The sequence below is a fragment of the Microcaecilia unicolor genome, chromosome 6, assembly GCF_901765095.1.
Source record: "Microcaecilia unicolor chromosome 6, aMicUni1.1, whole genome shotgun sequence".
Taxonomy (NCBI): Eukaryota; Metazoa; Chordata; class Amphibia; order Gymnophiona; family Siphonopidae; genus Microcaecilia; species Microcaecilia unicolor.
This window is the reverse complement of record NC_044036.1, coordinates 30169385-30195076: the sequence shown is the minus strand read 5'-3', so window position 1 is coordinate 30195076 and position 25692 is coordinate 30169385. Positions and strand designations below refer to the sequence as shown.

Below are 25692 nucleotides of genomic sequence, written 5' to 3'. Positions count from 1 at the left end.
TGGGAAAATGTTGGTAGAACGACTGATGGATTAAGATGGAACTCAGACACTACCTTAGGAAGGAACTTGGGGTGCGTGCGGAGAACTACTCTGGTGAAACTTAAAGTGGATCAGTAACTGGGGCCTGAAGCTCACTGACCCTATGAGTTGAAGTGACCACCACCAGAAACACAACTTTCCAGGTCAAATACTTCAGATGACAGGAATCAAGCAGCCCAAAAAGAGCTCTCATCAGCTGGCTGAGATCCCGTGACACAGTTGGAAGTTTGATAGGGACTTCTGTCAATAACAAACCTTGCATGAAGCGAACAACTACAGCTGTAGAGAGATGGGGCTTACCTCCTACATGGAGATTAGAAATAACTGCACAAAGATGAACCCTTACAGAGTTGGTTTTCAAAACAGACGCACAGAAGTTAAGGAGATATTCAAACAAGAAACAGGACAATGGGTAGCAGAAGATCATTTATTCAAAATCAAAACGACCCACACAAACCGTGTTTCAGCTCTACGGCCCGAGTCAGGGGTGTATTCACAATATGTGTGGCTTGTTCAGCATAAACAATATATTCCACTCTATCAACGCTGAAACATCACTAAGCGGGAGAATAGCGTAGTGATTTTCCAGCTTTGATACAGTGGAATTTACTGTTTTTTGCTGAACAAGTCACACATTGTATCGTTTCAACATCAGATGTGAATAGACCCCCGACGCAGGCCTCAGAGACGAAACACGGTCCTTGTGCTTTGTTTTGAATAAAGGATCTTGTGCCACCCATTGTCCACTTTGCTGTTTCTAGCTTGTGTCTCAGTATCTTGTGGAGCAAGTCCTCCTTGGTCCTGTGCTGTGTGCACGAGATATTCTAGCAGTTTTTGTGTAGGACTAGCGAGAGGATCTAAGGCATTGTCCTCTCACCAGACAACAAACCTCCTCTACTTAAATGATAACACCTCTTAATAGAGTCTTTCCTGAAAGCCAGCAAGATGGAGGAGACACTCTCCTGCAAATCTAAGGTTTTAAATTCTATGCTTTTAGTATCTAAGCTGTGAGGGCCAGGGATTGGAGGTTGAGATGTAGAAGAGGCCCTCGTTCTACATGGTGAGGGTCATAAAACAGTCTAATCTCTACGGATCTTCGGAGGATAATTCCAGAAGAACAGGGAACCAATCTGCCTCAGCCAGTAAGTCATGATTAAGATCACAGTTCCCAGGTCTTGCTTGAGTTTCAGCACAGTCTTCTCCATGAGAGGTACTAGAGCATATGTATATAGAAGACCCTCCCCCCAATATAGGAGGAAGGCAACTGACACTAGTCTGCTGTGCATTCTGAGCTTGTAGCAGAACTGGGGGACCCTGTTGTTGAGATGAGTGGCAAAAAGATCCACCAAAGGGGTGCCCTACTCTTGGAAGAACTTGCAGGCTATGCCCATATTGACAGACAACTCATGTGATTGCAAGACCCTGTTCAGTCTGTCCGCTAGGCAGCTATCCTTTCCTGGGAGGTATGTGGCTTAAGAGGTCTATCCCCTGAAGAGCCCGTCACATCCCCACTGCTTCCTGACACAAGGGGTAGGATTCTGTACCCTCCCCCCCCCCCCTTGTTTACATAAAACATTGCAACCTGGTTGTCCATTTGGTTGAGAATAATTTGATTTTGCAGATGATCTCTGAAAGCCTTTAGAGCATTCCAAATGGCCCTGAACGTGAGGAGATTGATATGGAGATCTGTTTCCTGAGCAGACCAAGTCCCCTAGGTGTGAAGCCCATCTACATTAGCTCCCCATTGTGAGCACCTTCTGAGGAGGTAGAATTTGGAATGGTAGTCCCACAGTCCAATTTGTCTGAATTGTCCACCAGAAAAGGGCATGCGTCAACTCTGGAGGAATATGAATGACATCCACTAGATTCCCAGCCACCTGAGACCACTGGGAAGCTAGGGTCTACTGGGCTTCTTTCAAGTGCAGTTGTGCCTTGGGAGTGACATTTACTATGGAGGCCATGTACTTAACTATACTCAGGTTGTACTGAATGAGTCTGTGCCTGCCTCGATTCAGTGGATCCATGTCCATGCTGCGAAGAGCGCTAAGGTACAGCCTCCTCCCCCAATATCAAGAGCGGGACTGTATGCGTCAAGGTCGACACCCTTTGAGGTGCTGACATTGAGGATCTCTGCAACGGCATGGAAGGAGCCTCAGAAAGAATCTGGAGCTGATCTGGCAGTTAGCACAAGCATCCTTAGGCCTAAGCAGTTTGCAACTGCAGCATCTGCGCCAGCTCCTCTCTGAGAATGGCTTGGAATGGCACATCAAAGGAAGGCACCGGCAAAAGCGGGGGAGCTGGAAGAGAAGCCGCAGCAGGTGTCAGACCGGTAGTGGGGACCTGTTTGCTGAGAGAGTTGCGCATTGGCACCTCTTCCAAGGATGGGGCGCACTTCTTCCAGTGCCTGCACTTCTCGAGTACTGGCGATGCCGATGCCCAGGCATTCCCAGCACCGTACGTCGAGGAGGACCAATGCTTATCGTCCAAAGTCAAGAGAGGTGGAGACCTCCTTGTGTATACCTAGTGGCTGCTGAAGTCTTGGCAGTCATAGAGGTTGATGTTCCAGTGCTGATGTTGATATATCGGCCTTCAAGGAGCCAAAAAGCTTCTCCTGTTGAACCTGCCATGCCCTCTGTGTTTTCAACTGCATTTGCAAACAGAGAGAACAAGAGTTAGGCTCATGGTCAGGTCTAGGCACACCTTTTGAAGCCACTGAAGGACTTCTTGGACATCAAAAAAAGAATTGCAGCCAAATTAAACTCCTCAATTTTGAACTGGAAAAAGGGGCAGTGTTCAAATTAAGGTCAGGATTCCAGGCTAATACTCAACACGTAAAGAAAACTTCAAGGGCTGAAAATCTAAAAGAAATTAAAGGGAAACTGAAGAAAAAGAAGAAAAAAAGGAAAAATTACCCAAACGGAAAAAATACCTGCATGGGAAGGCACTATCAGAAAGCACGAAACGTACTGGGACGAGAACACGATGACATGTCCTCCGTGCTCTGCAGAAAAACAAAGACTGAAGGACCTGCACTCACATGAGAAGGCACCAGGGTACGAGTGGTGGGACGTACCTAGAAAGTTCTTGATCTCACTAGTCAGCGTCTGCACTGGGCTCCGTCAGATGACATCTCCCAGCTATGAGAATACAATGGCCTGATGAACTCGGAGAATGTCTACATGACCTACCAAGGCATTCTAAATTAAGAATCTATTCTGGCTGCCTAGAATCAAGAGTGGGACCAGGCTTGCAGAAGCTGAGCTGGACCAGAATTTCAGACATGGGTCAAGTAGGAGCTTGAAATAGGCCTAGGAAAGGTGGTGTAACTCTGCTGGGAAGATACTGGGGATAAATGTGTCTACTTTTGTGTCACTGAACTGTTAAGAATATTAACAGCACCTGTCTCCAGTGTTTGGATCCATTCCCCAGAGTATGGTTAGAAGTGTTCGGGATTTAAAGAAACCCAGGTGACCGAGACACTACCAACATTTACCAGAGGGAGGCAATTCCATGACACAAGAAAAAAAAAAAAGAGAATGGACTCTGCAGATAGCAGTTTGGGGATCCCTGGGCTACAGAACAAAGGACCAGGCCCACTTTAATAAAATGGACAGAAATCACACAGCTCCATGCAAGTACAAAGCCAGAAACTTCTTGAAGGTCCCAGGCTGATAACCAGACAATCCCGCAGGAACCTGTGGAGAGAGCAGAGTTTATTTCAGACAAATAGTCACCAGTTCACAGTTGCGCCTCTTCAACCAGTTATTAATATTAGTAAGGACTATCAATTGCCTTATCTACGGCTTTAATCCACTAAATCCAAGCACATCTCACACGCATGATTTTCTACCACTCCCGAGTTTTACGGGTTGGCCACACATTTAAGGAACTCAAGACATTTGTAATCAGGATATTCCTTTGTACAATATTTTTCTAACATTTATTTTAGAGCAGGGGAAGTAAATGTAGCATCATAACTCTAATCAGAGTAGTAGTCTTTTAAGTAACATAGTAGATGATGGCAGAAAAAGACCTGCACGGTCCATCCAGTCTGCCCAACAAGATAACTCATATGTGCTACTTTTTGTGTATACCCTTCTTTGATTTGTACCTGTGCTCTTCAGGGCACAGACCGTATAAGTCTGCCCAGCACTATCCCCACCTCCCAACCACCAGTCCCGCTGTCCCGCTGCCCACCACCGGCTCTGGCACAGACCATATAAGTCTGCCCAGCACTATCCCCGCCTCCCAACCACCGGCTCTGGCACAGACCGTATAAGTCTGCCCAGCACTATCCCCGCCTAAAGAGAGACACGGTGATTGGCAAAAAGTAACAACAGTCCTATACTCAAGTTAGCAGTACAATGATTTGTAATTTTGAAATCTCACATGCAGCCATCAAATACCAAGTTACAAAATGGAATAGTGGTAAAAATAAAAAAAGCAATTTCCGCACAGCTACGGCCCACTTTATATCTGCAATCTGAAGCGGCAGTAGGAAACCTATTGTCGAGGATGAAGCGGTCGCTCCATAAGTCACTAATCAGAAAATGAAGTGACCAGTATAGTTTTACAGTAATCTGTGATGCGCTGCACTTAAAGCCCTGTTTACTAAGGTGTGCTAGCGTTTTCAGCACATGCTAAAAGCTGGAGACACCCATATATTCCTATGGGTGTCTCTATCGTTAAGTGTGCGCTAAAATCTCTAGAGCGCCCTTTAGTGCAGCTGGTATGGGATTTGCGTTACAAGACGTACGAGAGACTTGCACACCTGAACATGTATACCCTGGAGGAGAGGAGAAACAGGGGTGATATGATACCGATGTTCAAATATTTGAAAGGTATTAATCCACAAACAAACCTTTTCTGGAGACGGGAAGGTGGTATAACTAGAGGACATGATATGACAGTGAAGGGGGGCAGACTCAAGAAAAATGTCAGGAAGTATTTTTTCACGGAGAGAGTGGTGGATACTTGGAATGCCCTCCCGCAGGAGGTGGTGGAGATGAAAATGGTAACGGAATTTTAAAAATGCGTGGGATAAACAAAGGAATTCTGTTCGGAAGGAATGGATCCTCAGAAGCTTAGCCAAGATTGGGTGGCAGAGCCGGTGGGGGGAGGTGGGCCTTGTTCTGGGCAGACTTCTACAGTCTGTGCCCTGAAAATGGCAGAAACAAATTAAGCAAACAAACAAAGCAAACACTGGGCCTTCAGGATTGAGAAAAATGTAGTTCTTTATTTATAATGGAGACCCGACACGGTCCGTGTTTCGGCGTACGAACGCCTGCATCAGGGGTCAAGGGACTCCTATAGGTCAGATGTGGAATAAACAATCAGGTTACATTACTTGTCATTGGTGAGGTAAAAGAAACGCTTGCTCACACAGCCAATGTAGAGAAGAGACAGAGCATCCAAATGAGTAAAGATCTTTATCAATATTTCTGATGGCAAACTCTCTAACGATGCACTTTGTATTGAGGAAGGTTTCGTCATGTGCTTATGAATGCCAAATGTTTTGCACTCCGCAGTGTGACCAGTAGTGACTTCAGAACTGAGTTTATGCTGACAGTATGACTTGGTGGCTGTGAGCCGCTGCTTCGCCTTGCCGGCGTTTTCCAGTCCGGCTCTGTACTGCTGCTGCTCCCATCCACGACTAGCGGCCTGGGATGGGAGCAGCAGCAGTACAGAGCCGGACTGGAAAACGCCGGCAAGGCGAAGCAGCGGCTCACAGCCACCAAGTCATACTGTCAGCATAAACTCAGTGCTGAAGTCACTACTGGTCACACTGCGGAGTGCAAAACATTTGGCATTCATAAGCACATGAAGAAACCTTCCTCAATACAAAGTGCATCGTTAGAGAGTTTGCCATCAGAAATATTGATAAAGATCTTTACTCATTTGGATGCTCTGTCTCTTCTCTACATTGGCTGTGTGAGCAAGCGTTTCTTTTACCTCACCAATGACAAGTAATGTAACCTGATTGTTTATTCCACATCTGACCTATAGGAGTCCCTTGACCCCTGATGCAGGCGTTCGTACGCCGAAACACGGACCGTGTCGGGTCTCCATTATAAATAAAGAACTACATTTTTCTCAATCCTGAAGGCTCAGTGTTTGCTTTGTTTGTTTGTTTGGTTGCTTTTGTATGCTGTATTCCCTCTCTTTTGTGACCAGAAACAAATCAAGGTCAGGTATACACATAAAGTAGCACATACGAGTTTAAATTGTTGGGCAGACTAGATGGACCGCACAGGTCTTTTTCTGCCGTCATCTACTATGTTACTATGTTACTAAACAGGGCCCTAAATGTTTGTGAACTCTACCAAGCTGAAAGCAGCCAATGAAGTACCCACCACCACCAATTGTGTAAGTTTATCCTTCAAGGAATGTCAACCAAAGCATTCAAATCCTTGGCACGGGATATAAAACACTCACACGGCTCAGCAATGGGTAGCTGGTGACTGTCAATGAATTTTAGGTTTTCGATTCAACTCTCGGTACTTACCACAATTTCTCTTTTTCTTTTTTTTGGCAGGCACTTGGCATACTCATACAGAGGCTGGTTAGAATCCATCCAGATTAAGTTTTTGACTCCGTCACTGGCGTCCAAGTCCATTGTATTTAACTGAAACACCACGAATTGGAAGGTCCTGCCATCTGTACCCACGCTCTGCACTACCACTGGATGCTCCAAAATCTTGCTGTCATCCTAGCACAAAAAAAAAAAAAAGCCAAAATATTCAATTTACAAAGTCCAGCAATTGAAACAATAGTATTCCTAAAGGCAGTACACCAACAACATAGGTTTAACTTCATGCTGTGATGCAGACTCTCTACTTGTCTCGGTTTATGTGTAAGGAATGATTTATCCCGATACAGCAAATGGCAGAGGAAAAAACATTACGGCATTAGCCAATCTTGTTGCTTCAATCTACAAGTCTTTGCTGCTGCACCTGGGAGAAAAGGCAGTGCAAAAGCTCCGCAATGCAACTATTGCACACTCTGAACTACAAATGAAATGTTACACACTTTTCTGTGCAAAAAAAAAAAAAAAGAAACTCACTATTGTGTGCCTCTGTTTAAATTAACTGGTTTATTTTGTTTTCTCTGTGCAGCCTGTAGCAGTGAAACATGCAACTTGAAACAAAGCAGTAAGGTTGATCTAGACTGCAGCAGCCCAGTACCAAAAAACTTATGTTCCAGCAGTGCCTCTTTAAATGCTCTCAAATGCCCTGCAGAAATTTGGCTAAATAGATTTGAATACTCAAGATGCGGTGTTCTGTTTTCACTGACAGTCCTCCTGGGTTTTAAAGGATGGTTTTGAGATAACTGTAAAAATTGCTGGCACTTTACACAGACTCTCTTAATGGGGTAACAGTAATGAAGAGAAACCATAAACACCCATCTTGCACTGCCCAGAATCTCTTACTATAGCCATAAAACTGCCACTTTGCTGGTGCAAAGACTGATCAACTTCTCTAAGCCTCTCATTACTTTATAACCAATGCTAATCACTAAAAGCATTTATACGACATAATGGGGACCCTTTAAATCATTAATAATGGACTGCAAAAGAAGACTGAAAACTTACCTATTGTACACTACTGCACAACAGACTACAATTAGGCACATTTGAAATGGTTTTAATGATGAACTATACTTTCCAAATATGTATTTAAAATGTGTTTCTCAATCACAAATGTACGTTGTAAGAACTGATACTGGGGAATGTTGGATCTACCAGTCTTCACGTAGGCTGCCATGGTCCCTACACTTTGAGATACTCTACCAAAGTGCCTCTCTTCTGAATGCAGGAGAGGTCCTGGGGGAGGGAGTGAAAACACACAAATTCAGTCAATTCAGAAATGGCAGCTACTACTACTAATCATTTCTATAGCACTACGAGATATACGCAGCACTGTACACATTATATGCAGGTACTTTCTCTGTCCTTAGAGGGTTCACAATCTAAGCTTTTTGTGCCTGGGACAATGGAGGGTTCATGACTTGCCCAAGGTCACACAGAGCTGCAGTGGGAATCAAACCCAGGTTGCCAGGATCAAAGTCCGCTGTACTAACCATTAGCAGGGCCGCCGAGAGGTGGGGACAGGGGGGACAAAATTCCCCGGGCCCAGGCCTCCGGGGGGGGGGGGGGGGCACCCTCCATCGCTCCCTGGCATTGAACTTAAGCGCCTCACCTTCGAAAGCGCAGCAAGCAGCAGCAGACCACTCTTTCCTTCCGTGTCCCGCCCTCACCTGACGTAACTTCCATGAGGGCAGGACACGGAAGGAAGGAGTGGTCTGCCGCTGCACCTTCGAAGGTGAGGCGCTTAAGGTCAGTGCAGAGGGCCCGGGGGTGGAGAGAGGGCCTGGCCCGGTGGCAGGTGGGGTCCCGGGGGCGGCCTTGTCCCGGGCCTGGCCCAGTCTCTCGGCGGCCCTGACCATTGGGCCTACTCCTCCTGCTATTGTGAGCTATTGTGTACAGCAATCCCACTTTTACTAGGCAGGTTATAAATTTACACAAGGCCCATCAGACAGCGACCTGTCAGTTCACTTGCACATGTAGAAAGTCTCTGCACACACTCACTTGCAATCCATTAAAAACAAACAAAAAAAGTTTCTACTTACTCCATACAGAGCTTTCGCCTTGGCCAGAGCATTCCCGAAAGCAAACATTATCATCTTGCTTTGCAGATGTGCTTCTTTATATCGCTTGCCTTTGATGTCGCTATTGGAGAAATATACTGTATGTGGATGAGGATAGGGGTATCCAGCCTGAAAACCTGAACATTAGACAACAAGCTTATCATGTCAGCTAGGAAGCTTTCGCTTTCATTAGTTAGTCTAGTGAAAGCAAGTCTGACGATATTAAGTAATACGAAATCCAAGTTCCCTGAGCAGCTGCCGGCTCCCTGCTTTTTGTCCGTTTTCTGTATCAGTAGCCCAGACATCTGAATTCCTAAACCTAATTATGCAGCTACAGCAGAGCTCAAGTTTTCCATCCTGTATATTCATACTAATTTCCCAGGACTGTATTTTGTAATTTTTCAAAGCATGAAGGCTGGAGAGAAAATGAGTAAAAACCCTTTTTAAAACTTTGCAAGAAACCATCAGTCAAAACTTATAGCTTGCTACAGCCAAGTCCACCATGTTCCCAACAAACCACTGGCAGATGTGAGGGACAATGCAGAGAAAGTAAGAAGCAACATCTATGGTTCTTTTAAAGGCAATGCATCTCTCTATCTTTAGCCCAAGGCCAGATGAGTGCTACCTGAATCATTCTTCTCCAAATAAACTTGAACTGCTTGAAGATCAATGATAGGAGCAATGGGATAGAAGGTCTCCAGAACATGGTTCTCAGTGGCCAGGATTTCATCCCTGGAGGCCAGAGGTGCCAGCGGTCTCTTGGCACTCAGCAACCAACCGTTTATGCCGCGTACCTGTAAAAGATGTGATTCTGTAAAAGAAGAAAAAGAAAGAACGGGTAAATTTTTCAAGTAAGAAATAAGATTTGTATAAAGTCCATCCTGAGTAGAAGCTATTTACACCAGGAAATGTGGCACAATTGTGTGGAACAGTGAAGCAACATCATTTCTTACTCTGCTCCGATTGTGTTTAGCACGCTGCCTCGAGAAGCTGGTTTGAGTGGAAATCACCAAGTTTTGAAAAGTCTTTGAAACTGTGGCCCTTCAAACAAACTTCTATTCTATAACCACGTCCAACTCGTGTTAGTTGGCAACAAAAAAGCAGACCTATGAAGCGGAAGTAAATTGGTCAAACCTTTTATTTGTTGAAAGTCTCGTATTGCTATAAAAGTTACTCGACGTGCTGTAACACTATGTGTGATGTGACGTTATCATTACTAGAACATTTGTTTACCTAAAGGAAGCATAATTCTTTTTCTCCTTTCGGTAAAAGACCTGCCGTAGCCCTTAGGAGGGTGAAATGTGGCTAAGTTGGGTAACTAGTTTATAGATCTCCAAAGATACTTTTGTTAGAGACTATGATACAGATTCCTCATAAGTCTGAAAAAACCTCCATAGTAACATCACAGAGCTATTTCTTAGTATTTTCATGCTCTATTGTCACAAAGCTTTAACAGGAATACACCTGTCTGAGCAATGGCGTTATCCAGAGGGAGTGCTCAACAAAAAGCTTCTGTTTCTTCACGTCGCTTCGTCGGGAGCTGAGCCCTCAATCGCCAGTAAAGCCCTTCATGTGGCTGTCAGCAATTTTCACCGCCATTGCTCAGACAGGTGTATTCCTGTTAATGCTTTGTGACAATAGAGCATGAAAATACTAAGAAATAGCTCTGTGATGTTACTATGGAGGTTTTTTCAGACTTATGAGGAATCTGTATCATAGTCTCTAACAAAAGTATCTTTGGAGATCTATGGCAGTCTGTGATTCACAAAGTTGGTATAAGTGATTACGGAATTTCTGAAGTCTTTTTCCTCCATTATTATATCGTTTAGCAAATTCTATCTTGCTTAAAAGTTTGTGTTTAGTATATTACTGAGGAGCAAGAATCAGCAGCTTGTTTAAATATTGCAATCTGAGAGTTGCAGCAAATAAAGATTTGACCAATTTACTTCTGCTTCACAGGTCTGCTTTTTTGCTTCGACTAACATGAGTATGGATGCGGTTACAGAATAAAAGTTTGTCTGAAGGGCCACTGCTTTATTGTTTCCAACCTATGGTTTTGCAGACTTTGGCCTCTGCTTTGTTTGTTTATACTCGTTAGTTCCATATGAACTTTTATCCTATTCATATTTTAAAATGAACACGGTGGTTTGTAGAAATGCGTTACTGTTAGTTATGTTCTGATTTAACTTTTAACCATTTATGTTTATACTAGCCGTTGAGCCCGTAAAAACGGGCTGGTAATGGGGTTTTCCTTCCTTCCTTCCCCCTCCCCCCCGTGAGGTCGCCACCGCTACCGTTCCCCCCCCCCCCCCCCGGAGTCGCCGCCGCCATCCCTCCACCCGGCCCGGGCCCTCTCTCTCTCCGCTACTAAAACTTACACATCGGCCCTTCCTTCTCTGCCTGTGTCCCGCCCTCGTGTGTCGTAACGTCAGCGAGGGCGGGACACAGGCAGGGAAGGAAGGCCGACGGCAGCTCAGCTGATGTGCGTGCTGCGTTCCGGTGAATGGATGTGTAAGTTTAGTAGCGGAGAGAGGGCCCGGGCTGGGTGTGGGTGTGTGTGTGTGTGTGTGTGGGGGGGTAACGGTAGCGGCGACCTCGGGTGGGCGGGGAGCGGTATCAACCTCGGCGGCGCAGTTTCCCTCTCTGTCCCGCCCTCGTCATCACGTATTGACGCGGGGGCGGGACAGGGAGGGAAGTCTCTACTGCGCATTTGCGAGTGAGTCGGTCACTCGCCGTTTATATGTTTGATTTTTTATATTTATATTCTGCTTTAAGCTACAGCAGATTACAATAAAACACACAAATTACAATTACATGAAACATACATAGACAATAATCAAATCTGTGCTGAACAGACAATAAAAATCAAACCAGCTTTATGCTATAAAGGCTTGTATAAAATGCCTTCAAATATTTTTTTGAATTGAAGCACATTAGCAGAAAACCTCAAAGTACTACGGAGCTTGTTCGACATCATGGGTCCTACAAAAGAGAAAACCCAAGCACGAGTCTAAATAACAATTTCAATATTAACCTCTTTTGCCAATTACTATTTTATTTATTCATTGCATTTGTACCCCACATTTTCCCACCTATTTGCAGGTTCAATGTGGCTTACATAGTACCATCAAAGGCGCTTGCCCAGTTGATTGATAACAGATACAAGGTTGTATAGTGATCGCATAAGTTAAAACTGGAGGGTTGGAAGGGATGAAGATTGCGTGTTATCCAGTACGATTATAGTCTTGTTGTGCTGCTGGGTGGGAGGTTTACGTGGGGTCGTTGGGGTAGGCCGTTTTGAAGAGGTTGCTTTTTAGTGATTTCCTGAAGTTCAGGTGGTTGTGTATTGTTTTCACAGCTTTTGGGAGGCCATTCCATAGTTTTGCGCTTATGTAGGAGAAGCCGGAAGCGTAAGTTGTTTTGTATTTCAGTTGTTTTTTTAGGACTGTTTGTTATTTGAATTATCCACTTGGACCACAACTGTGTAAAAGTGGATTATAAATACTTATTCAATTCAGGTCTTATATACCATTAATATCCCCTGTTTAGGGTTCAGTGAAGTTTACATCATCAGTGGGTCAGAGATTGGCACAATATTATGATTAGGACATTGGGTGAATACAGTCTTGTTGGTTAGACACAGTTGGAACAATATTGTAAAATATCTGTTTGAGAGAATGAGATTTTGCCTAGGAACATTGCCCAGCTACCGAGTGCCCCGGGCGGTAATTCTGAATTTGGCACATGGCAAAAACACGCGGTACAAAATATTTTCTATTTTCTACCATGTGGTGCTTACCCAGAGGTAAACAGCACTTGATGTGCGCTGCATGCCTACTGCCCGGGTCAATGGGTAGCGGTAAGGTCTCAGGCTGAAAATGGACGTGCACTGGTTTTGATTTTGCTGCACGTCCATTTTCTGGCCCCTTAAAAAAAAGGCCCTTTTTCCAGGACGTGGCAAAAACTGACCCAGCGTGCATCCAAAAGACGCACTCGCACTGACGCAGGCCACTTTTTGCCGCAGCTTAGTAAAATGGCCCCTTAGTGTCTTCATTTTAGGATTTTAGGTATAGGACAACCTCCATAAATAAATGGCTTCCACGGATGTCTGCGTTTTATAACATGTTTGGGATACATATAAAAGGGCAGTGGTAGAAACAATGCTGAAAGGTTTGTTTGTTTTGGTTTTTTTTTTGGGGGGGGGGGTAGAGTTTTGTTTATGACATTTTTACCCCACGTTAGCCCAAGGGTGACTCAGATTCAATGTGGCTTACATAACAATTAAACGAATAATACAAATTAAAAATTAAATAAACAGATTATAAAGAACAATAAATAATGCTATAACATTGGCTTTGTAAAACAAATATAACATATGTGGTGAATTAACCTGGATGCAAGTGTTCTTAAGGGCAGATGGATAGTGAAGAATAAATATGGGTATAATTAGGGCTAGACAGGATTAGGGAGGAAAGAAGTGAAATTAATTGTATGAATGGATAATGTTCAAACAGAATTCTTTGTTTTCTGAAAGGCTAAATTGAAAAACATGAGTTATCAATAGGTTTATAAAAAGGACAGGTAATCGTCCGTGCATTTAATTATTTTCGGTAGAGAATTCCAAAGTTTAGTACCTTGATATGAGAAACTGGCATTGTGGATTGCATTCCTACAAATAGGGAAATGCAGAATGAGATATTCTCTGGATGATGATACGGCATTACGTGGAGGTAATTCAATGAGATTGTTCATATATGATGGAGCAGAACCATATAGAATTTGGTGACTAAAAACACAGAATTTGAAAGATATTCTATCTTTTATTGGTAACCAGTGTAGGTTATATAGGAGTTGCTTTGGCGAAGTGAGGTGATCTGCATATTCAGCGTGCAGCGATATTTTGAGCAGTTTGTAATTTTTTGATAAGGCGGCCTTTAATTCCTGCATAAATGGAGTTGCAGTAGTCGAATTTTATTAGTACTAGGGAGTAAACCAAAATACGAAAGACTGATTTAGTGAAAAAAAGGTTCTCTCTTTAGTTTCTGAAGTGAATTAAAGGTACTTGAGACCACCTTAGAAACTTGACTTTCAAGGGTAAGGAACTGATCAATCGTGATTCCTAATATTTTTATTGCTGAGTCAAGGGGATAAGTGATGTTCTCTAATGTAAAATTTTTATGCTTTATAGGGTGGTGAGGGTTAGTTACTACTAGAAACTTAGAGGGTGCACTTGATAAGACAGTGAGCGAGACAAAAGTGGGTGTGCTGGATGAGCAAGTTGGCTATTATAAAGAGTTGCCGATATACGTGTTTACAGTAATCCTTTCTCCCTTTAGACAGCACCAGTACCAGAGATAAAGTGAATTGATTATCCAACACAGGTGTTTCCAAACTTTTTGCGTGAAGAACCACATAAAGCATTTCAAGAGCTGGACAGAGGTTGGAGCCCTCTCAGGGAACAATTTGCTGAGGGAAGGAGGGGGATGGACAATAACGTTTGGTCCTTTCAGTGATTTAAAATGCTGAAGAGAAAGGCATCTGTCATGCCCAAATAGGCAATCCAAAAAGATACCGCACTAGGTGTGGAGGCACCACACAGAGCGTGGAGGTGCACTTAATCCCCACGAAACTAAGTAAGGGAGAACAAAGGGAGGGTGGGGAAGATAGGCTCTTTCCAAACAATGGAGAAGACGTATGATTGCAAATAAAAAGTAAAGTTTATTACAACAACTTGACTCAACACAGCCATGTTTCGGCGCCGTAGCGCCTTCTTCAGGAGTCTTCCACAGGTTTTAACCGGTGCTTAAATAGTTAACACATCTAAGGTATAAACGGTGCTTGAACAGTTAACACTTCAAAACAAAAAATGTGAACAGTGCACTGAAGAGTACACAGTTCCTTCTCTCCAAGGACTATAGCAGTACAAGATATGAGTGAACGCTGATGGAAAAGAAAGGAGTGCTTGTGACTGAAGAGCACGGTGCAGGTGTCATTCCGCCGCTGCATCTGTCAACCAGGCCCGTGCCAAGGGTCTGTGCCGCCCCCCTGCAAACGAACAGTTGGCGCCCCCCCCCACACAGATGAACAGTTGGCGCGCGCGCCCCCCCCCCCCCCGTGAAGATGATCGCGGCGCGCCCTGGGGGCCTTTAAGTCTTTTACTTGCAGTCGCAGCAGCGTCTGTGAAAGCGGAGCGCTGCCGACGTCTCCCTTCCCTTCGCGCTGTTGGTTCCCTCAGTGTCCCACCTTCTTTTGATGTCAGAAGAAGGCGGGACACTGAGGGAACCAACAGCGCGAAGGGAAGGGAGACGTCGGCAGCGCTCCGCTTTCACAGACGCTGCTGCGACTGCAAGTAAAAGATTTAAAGGCCTCGGCGGCGCGGGGCGAGGGTAAGCACCGCGGCGGCGCCCTCCAGAGGTGGGCGCCCTCCTGCGGTGCTTACCCCGCTTACCGCATCGGCACGGCCCTGCTGTCAACAAGATTCTGATTTACTATTATCAGCACAAGCATCTGCAGGGCAGTGGCTTATTCCCGGTGCTGCATTCCTACGGGGATGACAGTCGAACAACACTCTAGCAGACAGCTGGCCTACGTTACCAACCTCTGTGCCAGGTAGCTGCTGGCTGGTAGTTTTCTGCCAACATCCTCTGGAACAGTGATGGGTAACAGCTAGTCAGGGAGCTGCACAAATGCAACAAGTCCTGCAAAAGGGTAGGGCTTGAAAGAAAAAAAAAACAAAAGACTGTTTACAGTACTATACTTTAATATGTATTGACTGGGGCAAATACAAACAACGACCTAAGCCCCTCTTTTCTGATTTTCATTTTACTTCCAAATTATCAATAGAAATCAAACAAAATAAAACATGGAAAAGAAAATAAGATGATACCTTTTTTATTGGACATAACTTAATACATTTCTTGATTAGCTTTCGAAGGTTGCCCTTCTTCCTCAGATTGGAAATAAGCAAATGTGCTAGCTGACAGTGTATATAAGTGAAAACATTCAAGCATTACTATGACAGTAAAATAGATACTATTGGAGAATCTACATGGAATGTTGCTACTATTGGAGATTCTACATGGAATGTTGCTATTCCACTAGCAACATTCCATGTAGAAGGCTGCGCAGGCTTCTGTTTCTGTGAGTCTGACGTCCTGCACATACGTGCAGGACGTCAGACTCACAGAAGCAGAAGCCTGCGTGGCCACATTGGTGATCCGCAAGGGCCGACTTCTACATGGAATGTTGCTAGTGGAATAGCAACATTCCATGTAGAATCTATAGAAATCAAACAAAATAAAACATGGAAAAGAAAATAAGATGATACCTTTTTTATTGGACATAACTTACATTTTTTACACTGAATGATATATACCACATTGGAAGATGAGCAAGTGAAAGATCCCTTTATGTTGAATATCTTTCCTTTGTGGATGACTTTGGGGTCCTGTGAAATATTTTGGCATAGTTTGCAACTGGATAAATTACAGGGAAGTGTGCCCTTCTGTTCCTTTTCAGTCTGTGAAGGAAGTTTACTTCTGATTAGCTTGTGTTTTAAATTGGGTGGCTGTCGGAAGGCCAGTACTGGTGGGGATGGGAATATCTCTTTCAGTAATTCATCCTCCTGGAGTATAGGTTGTAGATCTCTTATGAGGAAACTGAGGAAAATCATAAGAGATCTACAACCTATACTCCAGGAGGATGAATTAGTGAAAGAGATATTCCCATCCCCACCAGTACTGGCCTTCCGACAGCCACCCAACTTAAAACACAAGCTAATCAGAAGTAAACTTCCATCACAGACTGAAAAGGAACAGAAGGGCACACATCTCTGTAATTTATATATCATTCAGTGTAAAAAATGTAATGAAGGATGCTATATTGGAGAAACAGGCCAGATGCTTAAGACAAGATTCAATTTACATAGACATCATATGAACAATACTGGTGCCAGCAGGGTTCCCACACCTGTTGGTCAACATTTTACAGGACCAGGACACTGTACCAGTGATTTCACAGTGAGAATCCTCAAAGGTAACTTTAAAACCATACAAGAACGTAAGACCTTTGAAGTCAGAATGATTGAATATTTTAACACCCAACAGAAAGGACTTAACAAGGATCTGGGGTTCCTAGCCCATTATAAACCATAAAGCTGTATGTCTCTGTTGATCACCCCACCCCTCACCTATCCACACCCATCCTGTTAGAATATCAATGATATGCTTTGATGTCCCCATGCATACCTCCTACCCACCCCCATCCTCCCACCCTGTCAGACTGTCATAGTAATGCTTGAATGTTTTCACTTATATACACTGTCAGCTAGCACATTTGCTTATTTCCGATATGACGAAGAAGGGCAACCTTCGAAAGCTAATCAAGAAATGTATTAAGTTATGTCCAATAAAAAAGGTATCATCTTATTTTCTTTTCCATGTTTTATTTTGTTTGATTTCTATTGATAACCTTAAGAGTGGACTAACACGGCTACCACACTCCTCTACTTCCAAATTGAAATTAAGAGTAAAAAGAAGGCCAACAGAGAAGTTGGGTAGAGATGATACTGCTAGGCAAAGGAATATACAAATTATTACTCCTGACCTTCAAAGCTGTTCACAATTTATTTATTTGTTACATTTGTACCCTGCGCTTTCCCACTCATGGCAGGCTCAATAATTCTCCCATTTACCTTCCTTAACTGTTCCATATGTTCCCTCTTGTGTACTGTTGTCTCTTAATGATTATCGTCTGATCCTTCCTTCTCACTGGACAGCATGGCTTGAAGTGACATGTCAGAGTGCCTTTTACTTTTTGGCACCGTACTTGTGGAATAATCTTCCTAGGTTTCTACGTGCAGAGGAATCCTTTACCAAATTTCGGGGCCCTTTTACCAAACAGCAGTAAAAAATGGCCTTAGTGCACCCTTAAGAGGGTCATTCCTGTACACTAAGGTTATTTTCACTGCTGAGTAAAATGGCTAAATTTCCTACTTTTTGTATTAAAGGCCATGCGCTAATTTTGCCATTGAAACGGATTAGCACGTGAGTCCTTACCGCCACCCATTCTGTAAGTGGTAAGGGCTCATGTGGTAAGCACATGCCAACTGGAGGAGGAGGAGTGGCCTAGTGGTTAGGGTGGTGGACTTTGGCCCTGGGGAACTGAGGAACTGAGTTCGATTCCCAGCCCAGGCAGCTCCTTGTGACTTTGGGCAAGTCACTTAACCCTCCATTGCCTGCCGCATTGAGCCTGCCATGAGTGGGAAAAAGTGCGGGGTACAAATTAAAATAAATAAATAAATAATAAATAACTGGTTAGCGTGGCAATGTAGCTCCGATAATCGATTAGTGCAGAACATGTCCACTGTCCCTAGAGATGCCCCTACCAGAAAAAAAAATGTATTTTTTAGTGCATGGATAGCACACGCACATCCAGAAATTACCATGGTACGTCATTTTTTGCTGCAATAAGCAAGCGTTCGTGCTTACTGCTGCTTTGTTAAAGGGCCCCCTTAAATATTTGTTAAAAACTCATTTTTTTTGGCTTATGTGGATTAGGGGATGAGTTTCTAGGGGTTTTTTGTTATTGCGTAGTTGATTACTTTCCTAGCAAACACTGTAGTTCCTTTCCTAACTACTAGTTCTAACATTTGAGTTGTAAACTGTTTTGATCTGTGATGCAGTAATGGCGGTATATCAAGAATAAATAACCTAATATTTACAACACAAGTTACAATACCCTTGGTCAAAGCATCCATCTCCACATATGCAATAGCCTAAAAAGGACCATCTCTACCCATCTCTATACACTACTTTTTTTTTTTATTTAACCAAGGATTTTTTTTTACAAGTTTTGTGCCAGATAAACCATCATGGATCAAAGTGCAGCAAAGTCAAATTCCATGAAGGATGTACAGCACAGTCTCGATTATCCAACCTTTGCTAATCTGACCATCCAACATATCTGAGAGACCCCCACCCCCACTGATGACAGCTTCACATGCTGAAAGGAAGCCATGTTTGACCTGAGAATATGATAAAGGTCTATAAAATATTGAGTGGAGTGAAATGTATAGATGTGAATTTATTGTTTACTCATTCCAAAAATACAAGGACTAGGGGGGTTAAAAAAGGTTTGGACAAGTTCCTGGAGGAAAAGTCCATAGTCTGCTATCGAGAAAGATATGAAGAAGCAACTGCTTGCCCTGGGACTGATAGCATGGAATGTTGCCACAATTTGGGTTTCTGCCAGGTACTTATGACCTGGATTGGCCACTGTTGGAAAATTGCCACAATTTGGGTTTCTGCCAGGTACTTATGACCTGGATTGGCCACTGCTGGAAAAAGGATACTGGGCTAGATGGACCATTGGTCTGACCCAGTATGGCTACTCTTAGGCGACCATGAGGCATATTTTCAAAGCACGTAGCTTTCCAAAGTTCCATAGAAACCTACGGAACTTTGGAAGGCTAAGTGCTTTGAAAATATGCCTCTATGCTTCTCTGCAAGGGAAGCATGATTTGCACCCGATACTCTTTCATGCACACTTCAATGGTGCTAAGGAGCGCACGGCTTCTCTTCCAGTTTCTGATTTGAGACCATGCTTCTATGCAGTAATTTCTGGACCTGGGATGCCGTTGTTACAGCAAGGAAACCATTAAAGATGTTTTGAGCTGCACTACAGTATTTGACCCGAGAGTCTGCTTTTCCTACCAGGGAACCACTTTTGACCTGATACCATGCTTTTGCAGCAAGTGAACCATGCTTGTTTGAACACTGGATGATGGTTAAGGAAATGCTAAAGAAAGTGAACATTCAAAATGTTTCGAGCTGAGACTTGCTTTTAAAGCATGGGAGCAATTTTTGGACCCGACACTATGTGACCCAAGAGCCTGCTTTTCCTGTCAGGGAACCACTTTTGCAGCAAGCGAACCATGGTAAGATTCTTGTGCACAATGAGCTTTAAGCGGTACTGGCCAAATTGCGTGCACAACTTAATTAAGCCAATCAGCACTGATAATTGGTACTTAACCAATTAGCAGCACTAACTGGCTTTAATTAGAATTTACACGCGCATCTTTTGAGGTGTATTCTATAATGCGGAGCGTGTAAATTCTAATGCACTCAGTCGAAAAGGGGGCGTGGAATGGGCAGGTCGTGGGTGTTTCAAAAAACAACTATGCACACTATTATACAATACACCCGATCTATGCTTAACTTAGGAGCAGGTATTTAGGCCTGGTTTTAGGTGGCCTATATTTTAGTCGCAAGAACGGCGCATGAGCGTATTCTATAAATTGCCACCTAACTAAAGGCGTAGTTTAAAGATCACGCTAACCCTGTGGTTTTATGGCGCTGACTTTTAAAGCGCCATATATAGAATTTCCCCCCGTTATGTACACCTATTCCTGTTTGTTCATTTACACTTACAGCACTTTCTTCATTCTTATGCTCATTCTTAGATCTGGAGAGTTTCCAGTTTCAGTTCTGCTGTATTGATTTCTGCTTCAAACTGTTACAGATTGGAAAAGACAAAGCAATGAACTCTACTCAGTTCACATTGCCTGCTGTCGAAGACTGGTTCCCTTGCTCAGTTCTGTATTGCCTCTGTACAATTGTGAAATACCGTATACTGCTCTTATATTTGTGCTCAAATTGCGTGCTGTACAAGACGCACAATCATTCCCTCTAGACTGCACAATATTTTTCTTTCATTTGTTGCTGATTAGTGTTAAACAATATTTTTAAATACAGATACCCTATATGCCTGTTCTTTACCAGGTAAGATGCTTTCTTTTACTATGTAAGCCGCACTGGACCTGCTGTATGTGGGAAAGAGCGGGGTACAAATGTAATAAATAATAAAAATAATAATAATAAAGTATATTTTCAGTGCATTTTTTAAGGGGTTGCTATTGTTTTCCATTTTATCCAACTTTTCACTTATCCGACAACGGGCCGGTACCATTTACGTCGGATAATCGAGACTGTACTGCATTAGCACGATCTGCTTTACTTGTGGCATTTGTGTTTGAGCAAGATTTGAATTCCTTTCTTTGGTTGTATTTCAGAAAATCTCAGTAAAGAGGTGTGTTAGCCGTGGTAAGGTATCATCTTAAAAAAAAAAATCTCAGGAACTGTTTTTTTGGCCAGAAAGTTTGGATATTTCCAGACATTGCAAAGACAACACGAGAAAGAAAGAAGGCCTTTTTTTTAGCATCAGAACAAGTTAGAGAATTAGGAGCGTCTTTTTTTTTTTTTTTTTACTGAGTTACACTTGTAAATGTGTAGTACACTATATAGGAGTCAAGTATTTTATTTTTGCTCCTGAACAGCTAAAGTCTTTTGCAGACGTGAAAGGTTATCTGTGCTTACTACTTGAGTTGCGGTAACTGGGATGAGTCTAGAGCTTGTTAATAACCTTTCCTTAATATTTCACGTTTGTGAGACTCCTATAGTTTTTGTGTCTATAGTCCAAGTGTTGGATTTATGCCTTATTTTTATATGCTCTGTTTTATGGTTTCTGTAAACAAGTTTATGCTTGCGAAATTTGTTTCAAAAGAATTTTTTTAAAAAGTGCAGCAAAGTCACAAACTTACCAAAAAGTCTCCCTAGTTGGTCGTACTTCAGTGGAGCTCCAGAAGCGCGCACGGCGAATAATGTTCTGAACTCTCTCATCCTGATCGGTTATTTGGTGAGCTGGATCTTCAGTAATATCAAGGATTTTCGAAGGTAAACCCTCTATTAACTTTGACTTGCTCAGCCAAAGTGCTTGCTTTACTCCTTCAGCAAAGACAAAGTCAGTCAATAAAATTGCTTAATCCTTTTGTTGCTAAGTACAATTTCTGATTTTTTTTTTAATTAATTACACAGCTGTTTGGTTAAGAACTTACCAAATCCAAAAGATGAATCATTCAGTATAAGCTAAGGGCAACACATTATGATCTTTCAAAAACTCAGATTCAAAATCCATCTCTCATATTAATAACACTATGTCAATTTAAAAGGCGTTTGATATGGAGGGGCATCCTCCTATATAATAATTCTCACCTCCAACGTTTGAATGTGCCTGGGACCGTGCCTCCCTCGGAGGTGGTCTGCTAGGCAGGCACGCACTGACGTCAGTGACAGCTGATACCAAGGTAAGGGGAGGAGTAGGGAAACATGCGGAGCGTGTTTCCCTACTCCTCCCCCTGTGTTACGGCCCACTGGACCCCACTTCCGCGACACTGTCGACCCCCCTTCTCGTCGAAAACCGTCCCCCGCCGCCGTCCAGTACCTGTGCTGACGGGGGACCCCAACCCCCGTCAGCCGAAGACCTGTGCTGGCCTTCGCAGCATTGCTTCGGTTCAAGTTCCTCTGCGTGCCTCTGATGTCAGTCGCATGCAGAGGAACTTGAACACAAAATCATTGAAGAAGCAACGCCGCGAAGGCCAGCACAGGACTTCGGCTGACGGGGGTTGGGGTCCCCTGTCAGCACAGGTACTGGAGGGCGGCGGGGGACGGTTTTCGCCGAGAAGGGGAGGGGGTCGATTGGGTCGTGGAAGGGGGGGGGGGGAAAACGGAGGAACAGCAGAGTCTGGAACAGCGAGGGAGGATGGGGGATAGCCTTGCAAGCGCCCATTTCCTTCCCTTTTGAAACTGGCATTTTTTACTAGTTTTGATATAATGTCTAAGTAGGACTTTAGACGTTTTGCACTAAATGTCCCAAATCTGAAAACATGACCATTTTCAAAACCACAAAACAGCTTATCTTTTTTTTTTTTTCAAAATACCGTAACAAGTTTTTATGCCCTGTGTATCTTTTCAGGCCATTTTTGAAAAAAAAAAAATGTACAGGTGAAAAATGTAGAAAACCAAAGCATTGGGATATAGGAAGACCATCATTTTTAGTAGCCTGGTCCCCCAGACATCCCAATGGGGCACTGCTGTGCACTTCACAAACACTCCCAGGTACACATCTCACCGATGTTCCCTTATCTTATTTGCTGAGCCCTCCAAAACCCATCCAAAGCACACTGTACCCCACTGAACACCATTACAATAGACCTTATGGGTGAAGGGGGACCCTTATTTGGGTACAGTGGGTTTCTGGTGAGTTCTGGAGGACTCACAGTTTCTACCACAATTGTAACAGGTAGGGAGAGAACTGGACCTGGGTTCACCTGTCTACAGTGTACTGCATCCACCACTCCAGGGACCTGCATGATGCTCTAATAAACCTGGCTTTAATATCTGAGTCCGTCATTGAGGCTGATTAGTGCTACTTTTATTCACATTTTTTGGATTAGGAGGGGGTTAGTGACCACTGGGGGAGTAAGGAGGGTCATCCCTGATTCCAAGTGATCATCTGGTCATTTAGGGCACCTTTTTGTGCCTTATTCGTTCTAAAAACAGGTCTAGACTAAAACATTAAAGTTTCAGCCCTAGACATTTTCATTTTGTTTCATTATGGCTATAAAACATCCAAATGTTAGGAACACCCTAAGCTCGCCCATGAAATGCCCCCTTGCTATCTACATAAGAACATAAGTGTTGCCATACTAGGACAGAGAGAAGGCCCATCAAGTCCAGCATCCTGTTTCCAACAGTGGCCAATCCAGGTTACAAGTACCTGGCAAGATACCACAACAGTACATTTTATGCTGCTTATCCTAGAAATAAGAAGTGGATTTTCGTCAAGTCCATCATAATAATGGCTTATGGACTTTTTCTTTTAGGAAGGTATCCAAACCTTTTCTTTTAAACCGCTAACTGCTTGCCCTGGGATTTGTAGTATGGAGTGTTGCCATGAATTGGATTTCTGCCAGGTACTTGTGACCTGGCTTGGCCACTGTTTGGAAAACAGGATAGTGGACTAGATGGACCATTGGTCTGACCCAGTATGGCTACTCTTATTTTATGTTCTTATGCTTTTACCACATGCTCTGGCAATGAATTCCAGAGTAATTACATGTTGAGTGAAGAAATATTTTCTCTGATTTGTTTTAAATGTACTACTTTGTAGCTTCATTGCATGCCTTCTAGTCCTAGTATTTTTGGAAAGAGTAAAGAAGCAATTCACGTCTACCTGTTCCATTCCACTCATTATTTTATACACCTCTATCATATCTCCCCTCAGCAATCTTTTCTGTAAGCTGAACAGCCCTAACCGCTTTAGCCTTTCCTCATAGGGAAGTCGTCCAATCCCCTTTATCATTTTTGTCACTCTTCTCTGTACCTTTTCTAATTCTATTATATCTTTTTTGAGATGCGGTGACCACAATTACATACAGTATTGAAGATGCAGTCGCACCATGGAGAGATACAAAGACATTATAATATACTCATTTTTGTTTTCCATTCTTTTCCTAATACCTAATACTGTACTTGCTTTCTTAACCGCTACTGCACACTGAGCAGAGGGTTTCAACGTATCATCAACAATGACATCTAGATCCCTTTTCTGGTCGGTGACTCCTAATGTGGAACCTTGCATTATGTAGCTATAGTTCGGGTTCCTCTTTCCCACATGCATAACTTTGCACTTGCTCACATTAAACATAATCTGCCATTTGGATGCCCAGTCTCCCAATCTCATAAGGACCTCTTGTAATTTTTCACAATCTTCTTGCAACACTTACCTAGCCGCTAGTTTAAAGGTTAATAAAAACAAACACAAAAACAGAACCCAAGGTTATAACCTTTTTATTGAACTAATTTTGTTATCCACCCTGTAGAGAGAGAGGAAAAGACACACACAAAAATTCAACCCAAGTAACTGTTACCTCTATTGAATCAACGTTATTCTTTAATAATGCGGAAAATAGGAGAAATGAATGAGGTGCATACTAAATCTGAATACAATACCTCAAGCTCAATTCAATAAATCAATAAAACCCAATGCCCTGCGTCTTAAATGCACGTCTGGTGCCTTGATTCTCAAAGCTCCAGACACCTCCCATCATACGTGTCAGGCAACGGGCAAACCATAGAGCTATATTGGGCTAAAATACAAACTAATGCACGCGTCAACCTTTTCCTACTTGAGCACACAATTCTGGAACGCGCTGCCGCGCAACCTGAAATCGATCCATGAACTAACCAACTTCCGCAAACTATTGAAGACCCATCTCTTTAACAAGATATACCACAAAGACCAACAAATATGAACTCCTACACATACATCCAGTGTTGCCTTATAGTATATGCTTCCATATCACGCTTTTCATTATCATGTTAACCAAATCCTTCCATAATACTAAATGTATATTTCATTGTATATTCCACTATTCATGTTATATTGTAAGCCACATTGCGCCTGCAAAGAGGTGGGAAAATGTGGGATACAAATGCAATAAATAAAGACATAAAATATTGGCCTCCTAGCTGTTCTCTTCAACCAACCAATGTTTTCTATCCCTCAGAGAGTGCGGGGTGCCCGGAAGAGCGGCCATACCTTCCAGCAGCTTGGTCCTTTGGTGGAACACGTAGCAGGGCTTCTCTTTGTAATGTATCTGCTCCTTGGGGGCAGCGCCTAAACTATGGAAGGGATCGTGCCAGTCCTTAATCCACGGGTCGAATTTGGGTTTTGCCAGACCAGGCACATAATACATTCGGTCTGCATAAGTGATGGGCTCTAGCCCGGGAATGTCATACACTTTACGTTTCGGCGGAGGCGGGACATATTGACCTGACAGGGCCGCTGATACGGACAGGAACCGGTGGCCCACAGACAGGGGACTGGTGCAACGACAGTGCCAGAGGCCGGCTACGGCCATTATCCGATGTACCAGCAAGACAGGCCGAAAACAAACCACGAATTAAAGCGAACACGACATAGAATACTCAACACTCAGCCTAACCACACGTGCGCAGCCATGTTGGAAGCGCAAAGGTCCATGGGTAATCACCGTGGAGGGGGCGGAGCGTGCACCGTTTCCAAGTTGGATTAAAGAGGCGCGACTCTTGCTGGACGCTCCTTTGCACTGGATTGGTTAGGGATATCGGAGGGGGCGGAGCGTGCGCC

The 25692-nt window shown here is 43.4% G+C and overlaps 1 protein-coding gene across 1 annotated transcript; it reads right to left on the bottom strand.

Moving 5' to 3' along the window:
- Positions 1-1603: 1603 nt before the first annotated feature.
- On the bottom strand, positions 1604-25571 carry MRPL37 (mitochondrial ribosomal protein L37). Its single transcript, XM_030205625.1, has 7 exons — positions 25123-25571; positions 21284-21467; positions 15284-15399; positions 9311-9496; positions 8668-8822; positions 6545-6748; positions 1604-3734 (listed from the first exon to the last, which is right to left on the bottom strand). The coding sequence occupies exons 1-7, from the start codon at positions 25442-25444 to the stop codon at positions 3657-3659; spliced, it is 1245 nt and encodes a 414-aa protein (XP_030061485.1). The 5' UTR covers positions 25445-25571; the 3' UTR covers positions 1604-3656.
- Between the last annotated feature and the right edge of the window lie 121 nt (positions 25572-25692).